The sequence below is a fragment of the Pseudopipra pipra genome, chromosome 18, assembly GCF_036250125.1.
Source record: "Pseudopipra pipra isolate bDixPip1 chromosome 18, bDixPip1.hap1, whole genome shotgun sequence".
Classification (NCBI taxonomy): domain Eukaryota; kingdom Metazoa; phylum Chordata; class Aves; order Passeriformes; family Pipridae; genus Pseudopipra; species Pseudopipra pipra.
The window spans coordinates 14,185,151-14,204,277 of NC_087566.1; the positions used below are offsets into that span (position 1 = coordinate 14,185,151).

Sequence of the window (19,127 nt, forward strand, 5' to 3'; positions counted from 1 at the left end):
CCTTGATTCAGCTCCATTTAAACACAGCTGTACCAGGAAAATTCTATGCTTTGTCAGCAGTAGGGCATCTAGTTTATTTTCCTGTACTGTGACACTTAGTATGGGACACCTGCACAAAGCCTGGCAAATCTTTGAAGTGAGACTTCTTGTCCCCATGCCTTGTCCATGTCTGTGCTGGGCAGGGTCTCCAGGGGCTCAGGGAGGCCCACCCTGCTTTCAGGCCTCACCTTGGGGATGGAGGTGGAACTGTGCTGCACTCCCCTAGACCTCCCAATAGACAACAGAGGGAAATAAGCACTTCCACATGCTGGTTTGGATCCCACAGAGGCTATCAAGGGAGCATGCAGTTCTTGCATCCCAGTGGGATCAGCCTGAGCCCTGGATAAGTATTTGCAGTGACTGCTTTGTGCTAGTGGGGCTTGTAGACAAATGAATAAACAAACAGTGCTCTCTTCCCATCTTTGCTTTGCAAAAACGTAAGGGAAAAAACTTTCACACCCTTTGTTAGGACATCAGTGCCAGAGGAAAGACACCAGCCATTATTCCATTCACATCTCCCGTTTTCATTTCCAACTGTTTCTCTGGATTCCCTTTTTTTCAATTTCTTCCCCCCTCTTCAGCTGTTTGAGCAATGGCCTGTTCTTACGAAACAAGTTTTCAGCTTCATAACAGTCCTGACTTCTCACTGTCTGAAAGGCAAGAGGGTCACTGAGAATGAACTGTCTCACACTAGATGGTGTTTTTCCACATGGAAATGCTGAAGGGCCACTCTGTGCTGTCAGCCCAGAAAGGCCAGAAGATGCCTTCAGACTCCCCAGGTGCCTCTGTGTTTGTTTTCTAATGTTATTCCACACACAATATCATTAATATTATGTCCAAAGCTTGTCTTTTTAAACAGAGTCAACACATCTAACCTATTAGTCAGCCACTGGGAAAAAGGAAAGGATTAAGTCAACACTGTGAGGAATTAACCCTTTTCATTGCCCAGAGAAGAAATCAAAGAGGATACAACCTCCTTAAATTGCAAAAGGGACTTGATTGTTTTCTCTCACAAAGCAGTGGAAATATTTCCTCTCCCCTTGGCCCTCAGGTGTAAAGGGTGTCCTGCAGGAATCGGACAGGACTGGTGACTTACAGGCCATCGTTCCCTTTCCCGTGGTACACACCACTGAAGGGCAGGAAATTTCCTCCCAGCCACCTTTCTCTTTTTTTGACTCTCCATTTCCCTGTGGGCTGCCCCAGGTACTGGGCTGGGCTTGGCAGGCAGACACAGTCAGGAACAGGGGCGAGACTGCCCCGAGCGCAGTGTCCGGGCGCTGAGTGAGCGCCCAATGGGCCGTAGCAAAGCGCACAACCAAGTCAAAGGAAAGTGGAAAGTATTTCATAAAATTCATCTTTGCATCCCTTTTTCCTCTCTTGATATATGGCCCCTCGTTCCCAGCTGCCCGGCCCGGCCCCGTGTAAATATGTCAGTGCACCAATGAGACGGAACAGGGGCGCAGGAGCACCAGGGCTGCTCCCAGATAAAACACCGAGCTGGAGCCCAGCAGTTTATTGTAAATAAAGATCAAGGCAAAGCAGCAACATTTCTGTTCGACTCAAGCCTGCCAAGGTTGCTAGTCCAGCTGCTTTCACGACTCCCATATGTCCACACGGATTTCCCCTTCCACAGTGCCATGTTACTCCTCTGACAGCTCCACAGCCTCCGCAAAGTTCCTCCACGCTCTCCATGAGCTGCTTTCCAAGCACCTGGAGCACGGGGGGCACGGGGGGCAGGGGGTGCACGGGTGGGCATGCAGGGGAGCACTGCTCTCCCAACTGCTCAGCTCCAGTACTGCTGAGCCTGAGCAGTCCCTCTGTGGGGCAGGGACATGTTAATGCTTGGTTTGGTTCTGCTCAGCAGAGGGCACTGGATCCTGGAAAAGGGAGCTGATGCTGGGGACCACAGGGGCCTGATTGCTTTAGCAGATGGACTGATTTTTTTCCTTCTGGATGCTGGTGGTATGGAAGAGAAGTCTGCAGCTCTGTCTGCTGCTTGCTGATTGACCAAGAGACAACCATGGCATGTGTTAGCAGGTGATAAACTTGTCCTTTACATGTATTTTTTATTTTAATTAAAGTGGTAGCTACAAAAATCAGTTCTCTGGAAATCAGGTTGGCTGAAGTATTAACCAGCTGGCATCCTTCTGAACCAGCCAGCTGACACGGAGGGAGGTGCAAGCACCTACAAACTGAACAGCCAGGCTGGGGTGGAAACTGGTTGTATTGTTCAGGCTTGTTCCTGCAGTCCACAGGGAAACTGTAGGAGTGGTCTGAGGGGAGCTGGCTGAATCAGGGAGTTTGGCCCTTGATTTGAAGTCCCACAGTTTCATTACAAAGTTATCATCTTTTTCAGTGAGTTCATCTCGTTCTCAGCAATACCCACAAACAATGCACTCCACTCTCCCTCTTTCATCACTGAGTTCCCTTTGCTGTGTGCTGGGGTTTGCATTTTCCTCACTGATGGCTCAGATGAGCTGTAAGCCAGAGAGACTAACAAAAAAAATTAGGATTGTATTTTTTTCAAATTATTTTTTAAGTTCATATGTACATGTATGTTGTAATATAGCTCTTTTAATAATAAAAGTTTTAATGCTAATAAGGAACATATATTAAAAAAAACCTTCCTAAGTCTTCATCTGGCACTTCTCTAATATGTTGAGGATTTGGCACAATTTACTCATATAACTTAAGAAAAAGAATTCATTCTTCACACTGACAGCTACTGACCTAAGTTCTTGAGCTGACCTAGGATGCTTCACTTCAGATGACAGCTCCAAATGCAAGAAAATTGAATACTACCACAATATATGCTTTAGCTGTGCTGAAGAAAACTCCAAGGCGATGGTGTTTCCCAAAAGCAGCTCGTAGTTACTCAGGGTTTTATACTTCTACAGCAGCACATCTCACCACACCCAGCAATTGCCAGACCCAAACTGGAGGTTAAATGTGCTGGAAAATGTGGCAGTGGCTTCCAGCATTAGCTGATTCCTGAGCTTATCAGGACTCAGGCATGCCTGCCTTGCAGAGCAGCAGGATCAGTTTTGGAGCTGGGGGAAGGAGAGCTTTCCCTTCACACCCCCCCCTCTGCCAGGTGTGTGAGCCTCTGCCTGTGCCTTGGCAGTGCCCACAGTTCAGGGCTGCCCATCTGCAGTGCTGTGCCCTGCTCCCCTTTCAATCAGATTGGAGCCACGACTGCTGAGGGCTGCAGGTTTGGTCTTTTTTATTAAATAGGTCAGCAGGCCCTGACAGTTGGCATCCATCTCCAGCCTGGAGCTGGGTGATGACAGGCCATACCATGGCAGGCTCCAGGGTATCTGTTCATCTGTCCTGCTTGGTACAGCATGTTCCAGGTGGAGACTGGCAGGGTGCTGGTGCTGAACCCTGCCCTGCTGCCGTTCCCCAGGGACAACAGCAGTATCCTGGCTCCTCATCCCGTGCTCAGATCCCAGCTGCCTTTGACTGCCATGGAAACTGCTGCTGCCATCCCAGTTCTTTAGTACATTGAGATTTTCACACTCAGGCACGTTATTTTGGGAAGGGAGGAACTTCTTTGCAAACTGATGTGCTCTTGAAGTGCTTCCTGCACTCTGTATTAGGCTGAACCAGGTCTGGGTTTTGTGACCAACGTCACCTTCCCCTGCAGGAGCCTGACACTGTCCCTCCAGCTCTGGTACTGTACATCATTATCCTGAACACCACAAGGCAGAGAGGTAAGTAGATGATAAACTTGGCTGGAAGTTTTGTTCAGTAGCAATTTCCCTTAACAGTTTTAAAGCGTGATTTAAATATTTTTATCAGTTCCTTGACAGGTTAATGGGGTACATGGACAGGAGACTTCTGCTTTATCCCCTGCAGCCCTGACAATTTGAGGTGTTGCCTGGCTCAGCTCCTAGAGGAAGGAATAACTTGCACTTCTCTCCAGTGATTTCCTGATGCTCACTGGTGGATGGCAGACATGATTCACTCCAGAAGGTACTGCTGAGTGCTCCCAGGTATCTGATCTGCCAAGGAAAGCTGGTAGCATCAGCTCCCATAAGATCTCCCTCTCCTGAGGAGAGGCTGGTGTCAGCCCTGAGAGCTGACATCGAACTGGGGAGTTTTGTTAGAAGCTGACTGAGAACGTGGTGCTGTTATTATCTGACACGGCTGAAACAAAAGCCAAACGTTGATGAATGTCTGATCCTAAAAGTAAACAGTTTGATTTTTTTTTTCCTTTGCGAGTCAGGGGCCCTCTAGGGTTTTATCTGATTTTGGCAATCTCCTGCACATTTTGGGGCCTGGAGCATGGTTTTAATTGTTACATCACAAAAGTTGCCAAATAATGTTGGATGCTCCTTAAAAACTCTCTCAATTTTATGGAACTTCTCAACGGCTTGACTAATACAATAATTACTGGAACTCGGCTATGTTGCCTAGTGGCAAATGGAATTTTTTCATAATGATCCTGTCTGTCGTTAATAGCAGGATTTGTTCTTTCTCTCAGCGGGAGAGAGGCCAGAAAGCCACGGTATCTGTCTTTTTTAATGACAGCCAACAGCAAACGGATAAAATAATCAATTATATCCACAGATAGGTAGATAAAGTGTAATTTATCATGTCAAAAACAAAAATGTTTTTAATTGGGCTGTTAATCATTTTGTAATTTTAACTAAAGAGATGGGGACTCTACTTTGTGTTCAGACATCACTAATATTTCATACAACATTAGCAGATCTTATTATAGCTTTAATAATAGTGTTTACCACTAACTGCCAAAATACGAAATGCGATTTCTGCTCTCATTAGCTGGAGCCTTTGCAGTTATAAAAGGATGCCCTTCCCTTCTATTTTTCTTCTTCTGGAAAGACCCAGAAGAAAAAAAACAGGGTTCAGCAGACTGATCAGCTGTAACAGATTTTAAAATATGCTGATCTTTATGTTTGGTTAGCAGTACCCATACTAGTTACCAACAAACATGTTACAGAAATTATGATATTTTACTTTTTTTTGTTCTTTTTTAGAAAAAAAGCATATAAAGAGATTAGTGTAACGCAGCAGAAATTGGAAGCTTGGAGTTTTGGTTTCTAGCCACACCTGCGCTGTCTTGTGGGAAGCTGGGCAGATCATTTAATCCCTCCTAACTTGTTCTCCATGTCTGTTATGTAGGTATTAGATGGCTGCATCATCAGGTTGCTGTAGAGTATGGAGGTGTTGTAAGATTCATGTAAATTTGTAATAAAGATGGCAAACATCTGGATGGCTGGTGCAATAGCAGCCTCTCTGACAGCCACCTCTTTGAGGGAGGAAATGGGTAGTTTATGGCTGGACCTAAATCTTCCCCACATTATAACTGAGAATGTCTTCACAATGCTGCCTGACTTCAGGATCAGGGAGGAATCCTGAGCAGGAAAACCTCTCAGCACTGGAGTGCTGTGGCTGTCCACACTTCTGTTATTGCCATGAGCAGATGCCCTGTGTGGGACCAGATCTCTATTTTACCTATAAGTTCTACATTAAAAAAATGCCAGTCATGCTCAGAACAGAAATGTTGGGACCCCTTTGCCTCAAACACACTGAAATTACTTCCTTGTTCAGAAGTGTTTTGCAGAGGCAAATTAATCTCCGTTCCCCTCGACTTGTTTTCCCTCTGAAAAGCTCTACCTGCCTTAAATGAAGGCACAGCCTCCAGAGGACCTGTCTGGGAGGAGAACATGCACTCAAGGTAGTTTGGCCAGGGCAGATTTCACTTGCAGTGTTAAGGTGGACATTTTTGGCTGTGGCTTTGATTTTATGTCCACAGCATCTCCCAGCAATGCATGGAATACAGAGAGGGACAGCACTGCCCTTCCTGTCATTGGATCTTTCCTGGGAGTGAGGGAAAGTTAGTGGATTGAGTGGATTTTTTACAGGTCTGTGGCAGGATTGAGGCTGTCTTCATCCTGAGAAGCAGGGAGGGGAGGCTCTGGGGCTGGTTTGCCCGAGCATAAATAAATTGGAGGTGCACGAACATTCAGAAAATTCCCAGAGAGTCACGTTGCACAAGTTAATGGGCCTGGTGCCTTCACCTGTGCCAATTTTATGTGACTCTTAACTCTGGTGTTAAATAAAAATGAGGCTTGCTCTAATGACATCAACAGCCTTCAGTGCAGAAAGTATGCTGCTACTTTGATACAGATCCCCTTTTAAGGAGGACACAGGAGACAGCCAAGGCTTTTTTCCCATCTGTTGGGTGAATGTAACGATCCCCTGCTCAGAAGTGTGGTCTCAACAACACTCCTCCGCTCTCAGCATCACACTGGATGATTTCATTAAGAACATGGTTATCTGGTGCCCCTGCTTTTGCCACCTCGATTTTACTCTCCCTCTCCATTACATGAAAGGATGGAAAAGGGGGACATGAGTTGGCTGGGGGAGGAGAGAAAATAGCATGAGGAGGGGGTTAAAAGAACCAGCTGTTATGTGTGAGGTATCTGCTTTCTAATTGCTTCTGTTGGAATTCAGGGGGAAAAGGCACTGGCTTCAGTTAATTAATAAGGCAGGACTCACATAAACTCCAGCTGTGAGCACAGGACTGGTCTTTAAAGGATAAGCCCAGGAGGTGGGGCAGGGAGTTTGATTTCCTCACACTAAATCCCATCACATGCTGTTGGTAGTGTGTGTGTCCACTTAAGCCTTTTGGTTGGCCTGTCTGAACCAGACAGGAGGTGTCTGTTGCTGTCCACGTGCCTCACTCCAAGAAAAATGATCTGTCCTCAGAAATCAAAGATGTGAGGCTGTGTTTCAGGCTGGGGTGAAACTGCTGTGTTTTCACTCCAGTTTGGAATCCCTAAAAAGTGGGTATGTTTGGATCAAAGATTTTTGTTCAGAATTAACAAAAGCATGGGCTTTTGCAGCTGGACCCAGATACAGGTTTGCCCTTTGGTCCTCTTTTCTGTCAGAGGGTTTGGATTTGGCATCCTGTCAACATCTCTCTCTTCAAGGGTAGCACTGGTGGGGTGGTTGTGCAGCTGATGCCTCCAGACCATGTCCAAAGGCCATTTTACAGTGATCCCTTTGAGAGGAACAATGCACAGTTCATTTCTCTTTTTTTGAGAGGGGCTCAAAAAGATCAGGACTTTTCCTGAGTTACAGGAAAAGTTACAGACAATGCCCCTAAAACCCATATGAACATGCAAATGCCACAGTGTTTTCTCATTTGGTCCTGTTCCAGGTCTTGCTGCCACAAGACATCCCCCACCACCAATGCAAGGTCTTTCTGGTCTGAGAACAGCTTGGGGTCTACGCTGAGACCAAAGTTTTCTTTCACTTCCCATGGGATGGCATCTCTGGGTTTCAAAGCTTGTTGTTTAAGTGTGTTATGTTAGGAAACAGCAGAATCAGAAAAAAAAAGGTGGATGTTCCTATGTAGTTAAGAGCCTGTTTTTCCTCAGTGGTTGTGGAGGGAAATGAGCTTCCTGCCTAAGGTGAGATGTCATTTGCTGGATGGAAACCTTTGTGTCCCCGCTGGCCCGATCCCTTCGGTGCCACTGCTCAGGGCAGGTCTCTTCCAGGGGGATGGCTCTCCCTCCCTGGCCCTCTCCTGTCCTGGCACCATGCTCTTACCTTGCATCAGCCCTGATGCTCCTCAGCTGAGTGCTGGGGTCAGCACAAGGGAGGGGACATGGCCATGGGGCTGCAGATGGGTTGGGGAAGGAGGAGCACTCCTTTTGGCACAGAGGGCCCAGCTCACCGTGCCCTTCCTCAGGGAACCTCACAGCCCGAGCATCCCGGAGGATTCTGCTGTTTCACTGCCCCTGATTTCAGTGACAGCTCAGCCTGGTGTGAGACTAAACACCCAGGTACATGATTAGCCCCAGTCCCCTGAGCTGGACTTCCCACCCAGAGAGAAAACCAGCTCTGGGGTGTTACAGCATGGTTCCAAGTGAGCGAGGTGGGGCCTCGCTTTGCAAAGCTCTAGAAACAGCAGCTCTTTGTCTCCTCCATGTCTCCTCACCCTGAACGTGTTGCTGTTTTCAGAGGTTGGTTTCAAAGTGCTGATTCACAGCCACCAGCCCTATTGTTTTATCTGAGGAGATTAGGGCTGAGAATGTTGCAGTTTTGTAGTGAAAACACTCCATTGGAAATAGCAGCATAGCTGACATGAGACTGTTATTTATGCTCAAATAACCATCTCCCTTAAAGATGAGGAGTCTCTTTTTTATTCCTTTTCAAGTTTAGATCAATCATGTATGAAGACAAACTCCCACTCAGCCTCCCTTGGCCCCTAATTTTTTCATTTTGTTCTTCTTCTGCTCATTATTTTATGATTTTGTCCTTGACTGGAACATTTCTCTCTTGTTCTTCCTTACATGCACCATTGAAGAGGGAAAGGACTTACATATAGAGCTCGAGACTTGTGTAGCTCTTCAGCCATAAATAACATTTTATACAGATTCTAAGATGATTAAATCCTTCTAGTTAGCCTCCCTCTTTCTTTTACGGCTCATCTGGTTAGAGGAGACATATTCTTTTGAAACTTAACTATTTCTGTTTCACTTTTGCAAGCAGACATGAGGAGACAGGACCTGGCTGTATGCACTGCTGATCAGAACACTTGCCATAGGAATGCAGAACAGCTTGCCTGCAAGAGAACTGATTGTTGGCGTGGAAGAAAAGCCCTAAAATTCTGAGATGCAGTCGAGTTCCTGAACACAGGCAAGTCTACAATCGAAACTGAGATCTGTTTATCTGGGGAGATAAATGCTCTCAAAATACGCTTTTCTGGAGAGGCTGACAGGCACAAAATCAGGGAAGGGAATGCTCTGGTATGAGGACAGAGTTCTGCTCAGGCAGTAACTGATGCTGGACAGCTGTAGGAACTGGCCCACTGGGCTCTGTGCTTTGCACCCCGTAACTCCATACCCAGCTTCTTTTGATACCAGGCTCGGGCTTCCTGGAGCCAGGCATCAGCTTTTCCCTACAAATGCAGCCAAAGCAGCTGCTGCACTTTGCAGAGATCCTGAGACTGTAGTGCTGAGCTGCTCTTCCTTCTGCTTGCTGGGATCTGCTCAGCTCAGGCAGTTCCTCGGGGGAACGGCCAGTGAGTCAGGCCTTGTTGGGGTTACACACTGTGGAGCTGAGCACAGAGAGCAGAAATAGCCCCACCAAAGTGACTGAGAAGTGCTGAAAAGCCTCACAGTAGACAGCCTACACAATGAAATGATCTCCTCCAATTAGCCCATGGTCATCAGTGAGGCAAATCCTCTGCCTCCTGGGCTGGGCAGGGTGGTTTTAATGGTAGGCATAAATCTATTGGGTTTTTGTCCTCATGACCCAGCATATTCTGCCAGGGCAATGCAGACTCCAGAGAAGGAAGAGAATTTATGTGTACAATAAAACAACAGAGTTTCAGTGATATCAGCTGTTTGACGAACTTTAATATACATTTGCTATAAAACAGGCAGCAATTACCAGAATGTGATACCCAAATAAAAATCCATGATCCATTTGCACGACAGATCTTCGATTTACTCACATTCATGTGAAAGAGACACATAAAAATGATATCCATGCTTAAAATCACTTAGGAGCAGCCTGAAAGACCCCACAGTTGCAAGTGATACTGCAGTGCTTAGCTAATACTCATGTTTCGATGGCTTTGCCTTCATGATTCTTCCAGTGGTTCCTTTATGTTTTCTGGGATTTTGCCAAACACCTGTGAATCAGTGCACAACAAATATTCCTCCCATTTAATTTAGCCTTGCACAGAAAGGCTATATTAGGCCTGATGCAGACCTAATCCCAAGCCTCTAAAGAGGTTTAAGGCACTCTGGTTTCACCTAATCCCGAAACCTAAACCAGAATCATTGAAAACCTCCACAGCACCACAGGAATGGGCAAATAAAGAGTTTCCACTATGAAATTATTAAAAGGACACAGTGTATCTTTTGGATTTGAGACCTAAAGCTCTGCCTAAGGAGCTTGGACTGTCCACAATAAAAGTGTTTATTTTGAAGGTAGGAGGTTGAAAGGTTTATTTGACTAGAGGGCCGATTTCACCCCTCCCACCCAAAAAAAGAAAAGGGGCGACCCCCCAGAAGAGTGGCAAATGGGAAAGGGGAGGAAGAAGTGACAAGGCAGGGGCAGCCCAGCAAAGCAGTGAAGAAAGTGAAGCCCAGGTTTCAGTTTAAGCCTCAGTCATGGTCCCTGTGAGAAAGAGCAAGAGCACAGCCCCTGGTGCACAGCTGGGGTCTTGGGTCCTGAAGTTCCTCACTGCAAACATGTAAGGAAAGAGTTATTTATGATGTAAGAAATACATTGCTGCTGTTCAAAATGGAGAATTTGCTCTTTTGAGATCTCTTACTGATGGGAGATAACATGTAAAAACGTGCTGCAATGGAACTTTCAAATACAAATTGCATCCAACTGTAATAAATTCGATCTTGCATTAATTCATGTTAAATTAATTGGATTCTGTCATTCCTGAATTCTGAATTCTGGTAACCACCTTATCTTGCCACACAACTCATTATCTTTGTGTTGGGAAAGGGGTATTTCATTTTCCAGGCGACTGTAGGGAATATTAACTGTACCATACTCTAATAAACATCCAGCTCCTAACAAATTAAAGACCTGAAGCACACTGCACATGTGGTTTCATTATGCACAGCAATTTATAGCAATGATCTCCTGCTCTCAATCTCTTAATTCAAATCATTTCAGCAAAACATGTAGGGAAACATGGGGCTGTATTTGTGCATTATACAATCCTGAAGGTATTTATCCGTCCTTAGGACATTCCTAATAATGAGAGGCATAACCTCCTCAGTGTGCTGAATGCCATGTAAAGCCCTTTAGAGCAGGGATTTAGGAATCCGTGTTCCTGCTGATGGGAAGTTTGATATGAGTAGAAAAGCAAGCTCCAGACTGACTTCCCAGACTGACAGAAAGTCTCCATGCCTTTGTCTGCACTGTGGTACACTAGGTTTAATTCAGCTTTCAATGACTCTTTGCCTCCATAGGCAGAAATTATAGGAAAACTGAAAAGCATTAATTTTTCAGAGGTACCAAGCCTTCTAGCTGGAATTGTAGCAGGACAGCCTTCTGAGAAAATACTGAAATGACAAGAGCTTTTAACTCCTAGACAGGTGACACAAGCAAAGGATGGTTTATTTGCTTTCCTTGAGCAAGTCGTGGTGTAGCTGAGGAGCAACAGGGGCCCCTTAAGGGGAAGGAGTGTGTGTTGTGTACGTGCCTACACTGCCTTCCCATCACCTGGCTCAGGGTGGATGGTGGGACATCAGCAGGGTCAGTCCCGATCCCACATCTCCGCATTTTTGTCCCAGCAATACGTACGGGGTGATTTAACTGGTGCCTGATTTAGTTCAATTATTTCACCTACCCAGTAACTTCCACTGGGAACCATTTCAGGAGGCAACTTCTTTATTTGCCTAAAGATGCTCTCCTGCAGGACAGCACCTGGAAGACTTTGTGTGGCTGTGTGGCACTGGAATACTTGGGTCTTTATCGCAGAATAAACCCAGGCTGGCAGCGGAAGAGGCCAATGAATTCAGCCGTGCGGTAACCCCGCGCTCAGCAGAGCTCCTGGCAGTGGATGCGGTGCAGGGTGGGAGAGAGCCCCAAGCACCCCCAGCAGCTGCGGGGAGTCCCCCGCGTCACAGCCGGACCGAACCGCTCCATGGCACCGGCCCAGCCGGCTCAGAGCTTGCCCTCCGCGTGTCCCGGGAGCGGGGACGTGCTCCGTGAAGGCGGGGCCCTCCCGATTACCGAGCGAGACCCCTCGCAGGACCCCGCGGCTGCGCTGCCTCTTCGTGCCGCCGCCGGCACGCGAGGCCCCTGAGCGGGACCCCCTGAGCGGCCCCGGGACCCCCTGGCCGGGACCCCCTGAGCGGCCCCGGGAACCCCTGAGCGGCCCCGGGACCCCCGAGCAGGATCCGCACACCGGCCCCGCTCCGGCCGGGCCCACACGGCGCATGCGCGACTCCCGCCGGCTCCGTGACGTCACGCGCGGGGCTCGGCGTCCGCCTGGTTCCCGCGGGGATCGCCGAATCATCGCTGCGCCGCTCCCGCCCCGCCGGCGCTCGGTGAGCGGGTGTGGGGGAGGAGGTGGGGTGCGGGGGGACGGACCAGGCCGCGCCGCCACCGCCGCGGGGAACCCCCCGCTCGGCCGCGGGGCCGGGACGGCTGCGCTGTCACTGCCGCGGCGCAGCCTCACAGGCCGGAGGGGGCGGAGGCGCTGTGCGCACGCGCGGGGCGTCGCCACAGCAACGGGGGCAGCGTCACACCCCATACCCCCCGCGCGGCGCCTCAGAGCCCGCACGGCCCCTCAGCCCCTCATGGCCCTGCAGAGCCCTCATGGCCCCGCAGAGCCCTCAGAGCCCCTCATGGCCCCTCAGAGCCCCTCATGGCCCCACAGAGCCCTCATGGCCCCTCAGAGCCCCTCATGGCCCCACAGAGCCCTCATGGCCCCTCAGAGCCCCTCATGGCCCCACAGAGCCCCTCATGGGCCCTCAGAGCCCCTCATGGCCCCTCAGAGCCCCTCATGGGCCCTCAGAGCCCCTCATGGCCCCACAGAGCCCTCATGGGCCCTCAGAGCCCCTCATGGCCCCTCAGAGCCCCTCATGGGCCCTCAGAGCCCCTCATGGCCCCTCAGAACCCCTCATGGGCCCTCAGAGCCCCTCATGGCCCCACAGAGCCCCTCATGGGCCCTCAGAGCCCCTCATGGCCCCTCAGAGCCCCTCATGGGCCCTCAGAGCCCCTCATGGGCCCTCAGAGCCTCTCATGGCCCCTCAGCCCCTCATGGTCCTGCAGAGCCCTCAGAGCCCTCCTGGCCCCCCGCGGGGGCTCTACCCGGGTGTGCCCAGGTGTGCCCAGGTGTGCCCAGGTGTGCCCAGGTGTGCCCAGGCGGGGGCGGCTCGAGCGCTGTCGCCCCCTGGCGTTGCAGGTAGGGCCGGCCGAGGCAGGGCCCGCACCGCGCTCAGTGCTTGTCTTCCCCGGTTTTGTGTGAAAGTAAGGACATGCCTCGTACAGCTCCTTTAAATGCCGCTTCAGAGTAGGAAATAATCCAGTTTCAGATTCAGCAGCTTCGTTTTGAAACGAACAAGGTAAAAAGCAGGCATGGGGTGTGCTCTGGAAAAAACAGGCGACACAAGGTGGAAATCTGTGTGTGACTTCTCTGGGAATTGTTTGGAGGAGCATTTCTCCACACTTTTTGGCACATTCTCTTGTGACCCGTCGTTCTTCCGAAGCTCCTTCCATTAACCCCCAGTTTTAGTAGCGTTTCTGTGAGGCTTTTAGAGAGGGCTCCATGGCTGGGAAACATTTCATTAATAATTCGTCTTGTCTGATAAATGACAGGGAGTACAAAGATTTTTTTAAATTTTATTTTTAACTAAATTACCTAATTTTAAAAAACCGTACCAGAGTAACTTCTTGGTTTTTAATGATTTCTATTAACATTTTTATTGATTTTACAGGTAAACTATTTTTTTCTTGTTTCAAAAATATCCTGCAATCAGGAAATCTAACTCTGTTTGTTCTGGCTTGGGTATGTCATTATCAGTTATAAAGATTGTGCAGATGGAAATTATGTTGGTGCACGCACTGGAAGAGTTGCCAGGTTCTAATGTCAGATAGATTGTCTGATTTTGGTTAATTGGTGTGGAGACTTATCTTTAAGCATTAGAATGACAGTGTTGGAATTGTAAGGTGTTGGGGAGCAGACCTGTTGCCTAACTATGTTATGCCTTTTCTGACCCTGTTGACCATTTTGCAATACTGTGGGTTTCTTTTTGCAAAGAAATGCTGAACTACTGACCCATCTATGTTCTTACATTGTAAAGAAACACCTTTTTTTGGCCCTTTGTCACGTAGTACATGGGGCTGTGTTATGCTTTGTGTTTGTATACATTTTATTTTTGAGTTCTATTTCTCTACAATAACAATGTCCTGTTTCACTGGATCAGTAATAACTGTCAACCAGTCAATGCTAATTAGCTCATGCAGGAGTCTTAACACTGAAGATTCTGACTTTTCAAAATTATATTCTATGAAACGCTGTCTTCATTGGGGAAAATAGCTACTATTGTTGCTCCTCTGTAATAAATTGCTTTGTTGCAGCTGTGTTGGACTATGGATGTATGGTAGTGAGATTTCTGAGGCTGTGAAGACAAACTTAGTAAATGATTTTTAAAAAAAGGCTGATCTTGTCTTTTTGGACTCCTCCTTTGAGTTGTAATGCTGATACTTTACTCTTGTCCACACTCAGAATCTCAACACAGTATAACATGTTCGTGTGCGTGTCTTTACAAAGGACAGAGGCAAGTTTTGTGGCAGTAACAGTGTTTTGGTCCCCAAAATATCTGTGTGGATGGATTTATACTCTCGTGGTAGGAATGCACTTTGACTGCACTAGAATATACTTGGTAGTACAAATGAGGGGTTTCAAATTAGGAATGGTCTCTGTGGAGCAGTGCAAGCGATCACAAAACGAGGAGAAAGAAACAAATCTACAAAAAAACCTGCACAATTTTTGCCCAAGCAAGCCAGTTTCCTTTTGAGCTCTGTGCTGGCACAGTTTATGATTAAAAGTGCATTTTTTTTTCTGTTCATAAGCAATAAAAATAATTTCACAACTGTAATGAACACACTTCCTGTGGTACATTTTAATTATGCAGCTAATGATGGCGTAGCTCGTCATTGCAGAAATTGTCTCAGTGGCATTTATGGCTCGGTGTAAACGCTCGTATATCACTGGCTGGTTTAAAGAACCGAAGCTCTGAGAGATCTCAGGTTGGCAGGGAAGTGACTCACCAACAATAGGTGTGAGGTAGCAAGGGTAGATTGTGGAGCATGTTCAGGCTACAGATATTGGAGTCAACAGATTGGCTTAAAGAAGAGGTGTTACTGGTGTCATTTACAAACCCATATCTTAGCCTTGAGAGTTTCCAGACCACTCAACTGGGGAATCCAGGCTGTGTCATGATTCAGAAGTGTTTAATGAATCAGTGTCTTCTGCACCTCGAAAGTGAAAGTTATAGGGGAAATCACCTTTTTTGTAAATGGATTTACCAGCGCAGGTCTTTAGAACTGTAACATCATACTGTGAGCAAATTAGAGTCATAGGAGCTAAAAATCTTCTAGTCAGCAAATTTTCTCTTTCATGATTTATTTTAAAGGTCAGAAGGTGACTGTTACAGTCAAAGAATAGTTATTTGTACAGGAAAACCTTCCCAGATGAGGTGCAGCCCTGTCCTAAACCTCTGAATCTGCAGCCTAGGTTTCCCAGAGCTGCTGGGTGTAAGGTAAAGCTGAGCAAGAACTATTTGAAAAGAAACATAGACTTACGTTTAGCTTTTCTTTTTGTTTTAGTTATTCTATAGTTTTTTCAGTAGATGCTAAATTTATTTGATTTAGGGGAGAGAAGGATTTTGCTTTAAAACATACCAGATAGGAATCTTAGGACAGACTTTTTGCACTCAAACAGCTGGAGCAGCTGTAGATTCCCCACTGAAATGAAAATGCAACAATTCAAGATTTAGAAAGGCAAAAAGTGTGACCAGAGCATTAAATAGAAGGGCCATATGATACCAAAATTAAGCTCTGTGTTTATTATAAAGAAAATCCTTGTTGTAGAAGGGAAAAAAATGAACTTGTTCCACCACTTTCTTTTTTCCTCAGGAGAAAACACAGAATATATCCTAGGTAATAAATCTGTTTTATGGCTCACATGAGAAAGGGTGGAGAAACTCCCATTATTTTCTTCCCAGAAATTGAAACACACATGAGCTAACATGGGAGACACTGGGGTTTTCATCCAACCAACGCACAGCTGGCTTCTGCTTTTATTATTTTCCTAAGCCTAATAATTTTTCATTTGATTAGCTGGTGGCTGACAAAACTATCACTTGCCCAGTGTTTTGTATATTTAGTAGAGTAGGTGTGATGCGAAAAAGATATTGTAATGCTTCCCCAGAAGCAGAGCACAACCTGTTCAGTTGATGGGAAATTTCTGCTCGCAGGTTTCTATCATCAGGGTTTGAGTTTGTATATCAAGAAAAGAAATTCTTGACAGCTAGGAACAAGAGAATTGTGTCTTAACTCACATTGCAGACTTGCATGATGCTCTGCACACGAATAAACTGTCGGGTATCAGTTGGCAGTCCACGGTGCCAGTTTTGCCATGAGAAAGTGGTGAGACTATTTGAGAGAAAAAAAGTCCTAGTCCGTGTTAGGAGGTGGGAGAAGTAGAGCTGCAAACAAGATGAATCAAGGATTTTGACTCACACAGCGTGAGTTGTGGAGAGACCCACGGACACACATAATGTGAAAAAAATCAACAGCCACCCACAAACCCACCCAGACAATTAGACAGAGTGATAAAGGGGGCACATCCATAAATGTGGGAGGATTGGAGCTGTCTAGGAAGGAGGTTGCTCAGAGCCATGTCTGTGCAGACCCCTGTAAAGCCATGGCTTCTCACTTTGAAATCAGGAGGAGAGTGGCCCATCACAGAACTCCTCTGTGTGCCTTCTGCAGAATAAAGAAAACATCTTCCAGAACCAGTATCCTGTTTTGCACTGAGCATTAATACCAGGGACAAAGCAGGGTGATTTCTGTTGTGTTGACTGCTGGTGTTTGAAGTGCTAAGCTGTGTTGCTGTCTTTGTGTTCTGGCAAAGCAATGCTAACACCTTCCCTAAGTAAGCAGCAGGGGAAGAAGAATGCAGTTTTATCCCAGATTGGTGGATCTGTATCATCCAAGTGTTTAGTATGTTATTATTGTTATTTTCAAAAATTCCAAAACAACTTGACGTGTTTTGGGGCAGGAGAGAATGTGGGCTATCTGCTTCCACTCAAATATTGTGTTATGACTTTAATTTGTAGTCATTTATAAATGGTAGATATTCAAAACCATGTAAGAAATTTCTAAGTGAAATTACTTTGAAGCTACAGGTTCATTGCATAGCCAAACCTCTACTTTTTATGTCCTTTCATCCAGTGGCTGGCTGGGGAAGGAATGATTTTGTAAGGACTAGTTAAATCTCTGTCCTATGTATCTACGTCCTGACCTCGCTCCATTACACTCACTAAATAATTGTTGGCAAGTTCAAGCTCTGTAACTAGGAGGTTATGACTTTGCTAAATGCCATGAGCCAATGTATTTTCATGGATAAGGAAAATTACTTTAATGGAAAAACATGAGACTACTGGAGTGGCAGTAGATCATCATGGGAACTCTCTTTTGGTCGTATCTCTCTCAGAGGCTTTATGCTGCTGGGGATCAGAATACCTGGGGTGTGGGGCTGTTCCCTGGGACATGGAAGTGTGTGATGCTGTGTCAGAGATGGCTGGTCCCCACTGGGTCTTGCCCAGTGTGAAGGCCCAGGTAACAGTCTCTCCAAAGGAGGTGTGACCAGTGCAGCCGCCTTCCCTGTCTGCCTCCTGTGTCCTCAGTCTGCCGTGGCAGAATGTGCATCTCTGCCTGCCACTATTTAGCTGTTTGCTCTGATAGATTTCCTCTTCTGTGATGGGTCTGTTTGACCTTCTGAAGCTGTACTTTGAATTCTTGCCCCTGTGTTAGACCCTTTGATTGTTCTGTTCTCTGACGTTTGAGATGATGCCACCTTGGTTCTGAGCTGGGTGAACACGTCCCTGGGGCCTGTTCCTGACACGCAGCTGGGGCTGCTGCTGCGCAGGAAAGGCCCTTGGAGCAGGAGTGGCTTCCCTGGTGGCACACCCCTGTCCTGCAGCTCAGCACCGGGGCTTGTTTTTGGCACTCTGACCCCAGGTTCCAGGGGTTCCTCACCCAACTCGCAGGAGGTTTCAGGGAGGGAGCGAGCTCCTAGTGCTGTGCCCCAGGAAGGGGTGATGCTCAGTGTGAGCTGCAGCAGGGGCTCCAGCCTGGCACGGTTATCTGTGCTCTGTGTGTGAGATTTGCCAGCTCTGCCGTGGGTAACACTGCCCTTATGGAACCAGGCTCTCAAATCTGAGAGGGACTGGGAACGTGTGAAACACGCAGGACTTTTTATGTCTTTTTTTCTAGTTGTGTGTTTAGGCCTCCATCATTTCCCTTCGACAATTGAGGGTGTTGGTTGCTTCCTCCTGTGTTTGTGTAAGAAAAGCTTTTTATAGTCCGTTTTTCCAGTTGGCCTGTGTACTTCCTCCATTGTAGTGTAACACATCATCCTTCCCACTCCCTCCCAGGCACTGGAGCTAGTGGAAGACCTGCAGGGTTGGTTTATTTGCAATAAAAATGGAGCTGTGGGGTTGAGAATGCTCATTATTCCTGCTTCAAAATGTGTTCTTTGACGAGTTGTCTTTTGTTCTTGGTATGGGAGGAGCATGTAAGGAAGCAAGGAATAATCAGCTGTATTTAGTTTAGAGAACATTCAGTTTGAACTGGACATTTCCAACTCAGTTTTTGTTTACCTGAAAATCTACCCAGAAAAACGAGTTTGTCAGAAACATGAATTGAAGTGGACTGCATCTAATTTTTGACAGAAAAATTCTTAATGTGATGCCAAATATGAAGAATTTTTTTCAGTGTCATCCATCCCAAACTTCTGCAAGGATTGCAGCTGAGGTGAAGGCAGTCTAGGAGCCCCTCATGCACCTGTTATTTTTCCCTGTAAGGATGAGTCTGGCACACTGACAGCACTTGAGCCTTGCAGATTTGGAGCTGTGCTGGAGGTCTTTCCTCTCAGTCACATCAGATACACCAAGAAGAAAGGAAGGTGAGGTGGCACGGCCACTTTGCCACCACTGGCTGGCAGAGTCCTGTCCCTGGGCAGGACAGTGTGTGCTGCATCCTTCTTAAGGACAGGGCAGCACCTGGTTGTTCCATGGCTTCCCTGCTGCATTGCTGGATGTTTTTATCACCATTGGTCCAGGACTGTCACTTAGCCCTGAAATAGAATTAGTAATATTTAATATCGCAGTCTTCCCCCCATGACAGATAAATTATTGAGAATATCTACTGGGAATACCCTTTATTTCCAATGATTTGGATGATATTTCTCAAGAAAGGTTATGTTTTGAAACTATTTTTTCAATTAATTTCTTTTTTTTTCTATGTAATATTGCAGGGTTTTCCAACACCAATGAGCA

The 19,127-nt window shown here is 46.9% G+C and overlaps 1 protein-coding gene and 1 long non-coding RNA gene across 3 annotated transcripts in view; both read left to right on the top strand.

Annotated features, from left to right (window-relative positions):
- On the top strand, positions 1 to 10,462 carry LOC135424237 (uncharacterized). Its single transcript, XR_010435124.1, has 2 exons — positions 1 to 2,076; positions 3,686 to 10,462. It is a non-coding gene; the product is annotated as an uncharacterized LOC135424237 (long non-coding RNA).
- Positions 10,463 to 11,968: 1,506 nt separating this feature from the next.
- The window catches only part of GNB1L (G protein subunit beta 1 like), a 41,113-nt gene continuing 33,954 nt past the window's right edge, over positions 11,969 to 19,127 (top strand). Inside the window, exon 1 of one of the 2 annotated variants that reach the window (XM_064675309.1) lies at positions 11,969 to 12,104. In XM_064675309.1, the coding sequence (XP_064531379.1) occupies positions 11,994 to 12,104 (111 nt within the window). In that variant the 5' untranslated portion in view covers positions 11,969 to 11,993. Of the gene's footprint in view, positions 12,105 to 12,881; positions 13,125 to 19,127 lie in introns of those variants that run through there. The other variant, XM_064675310.1, reaches the window with a different exon arrangement.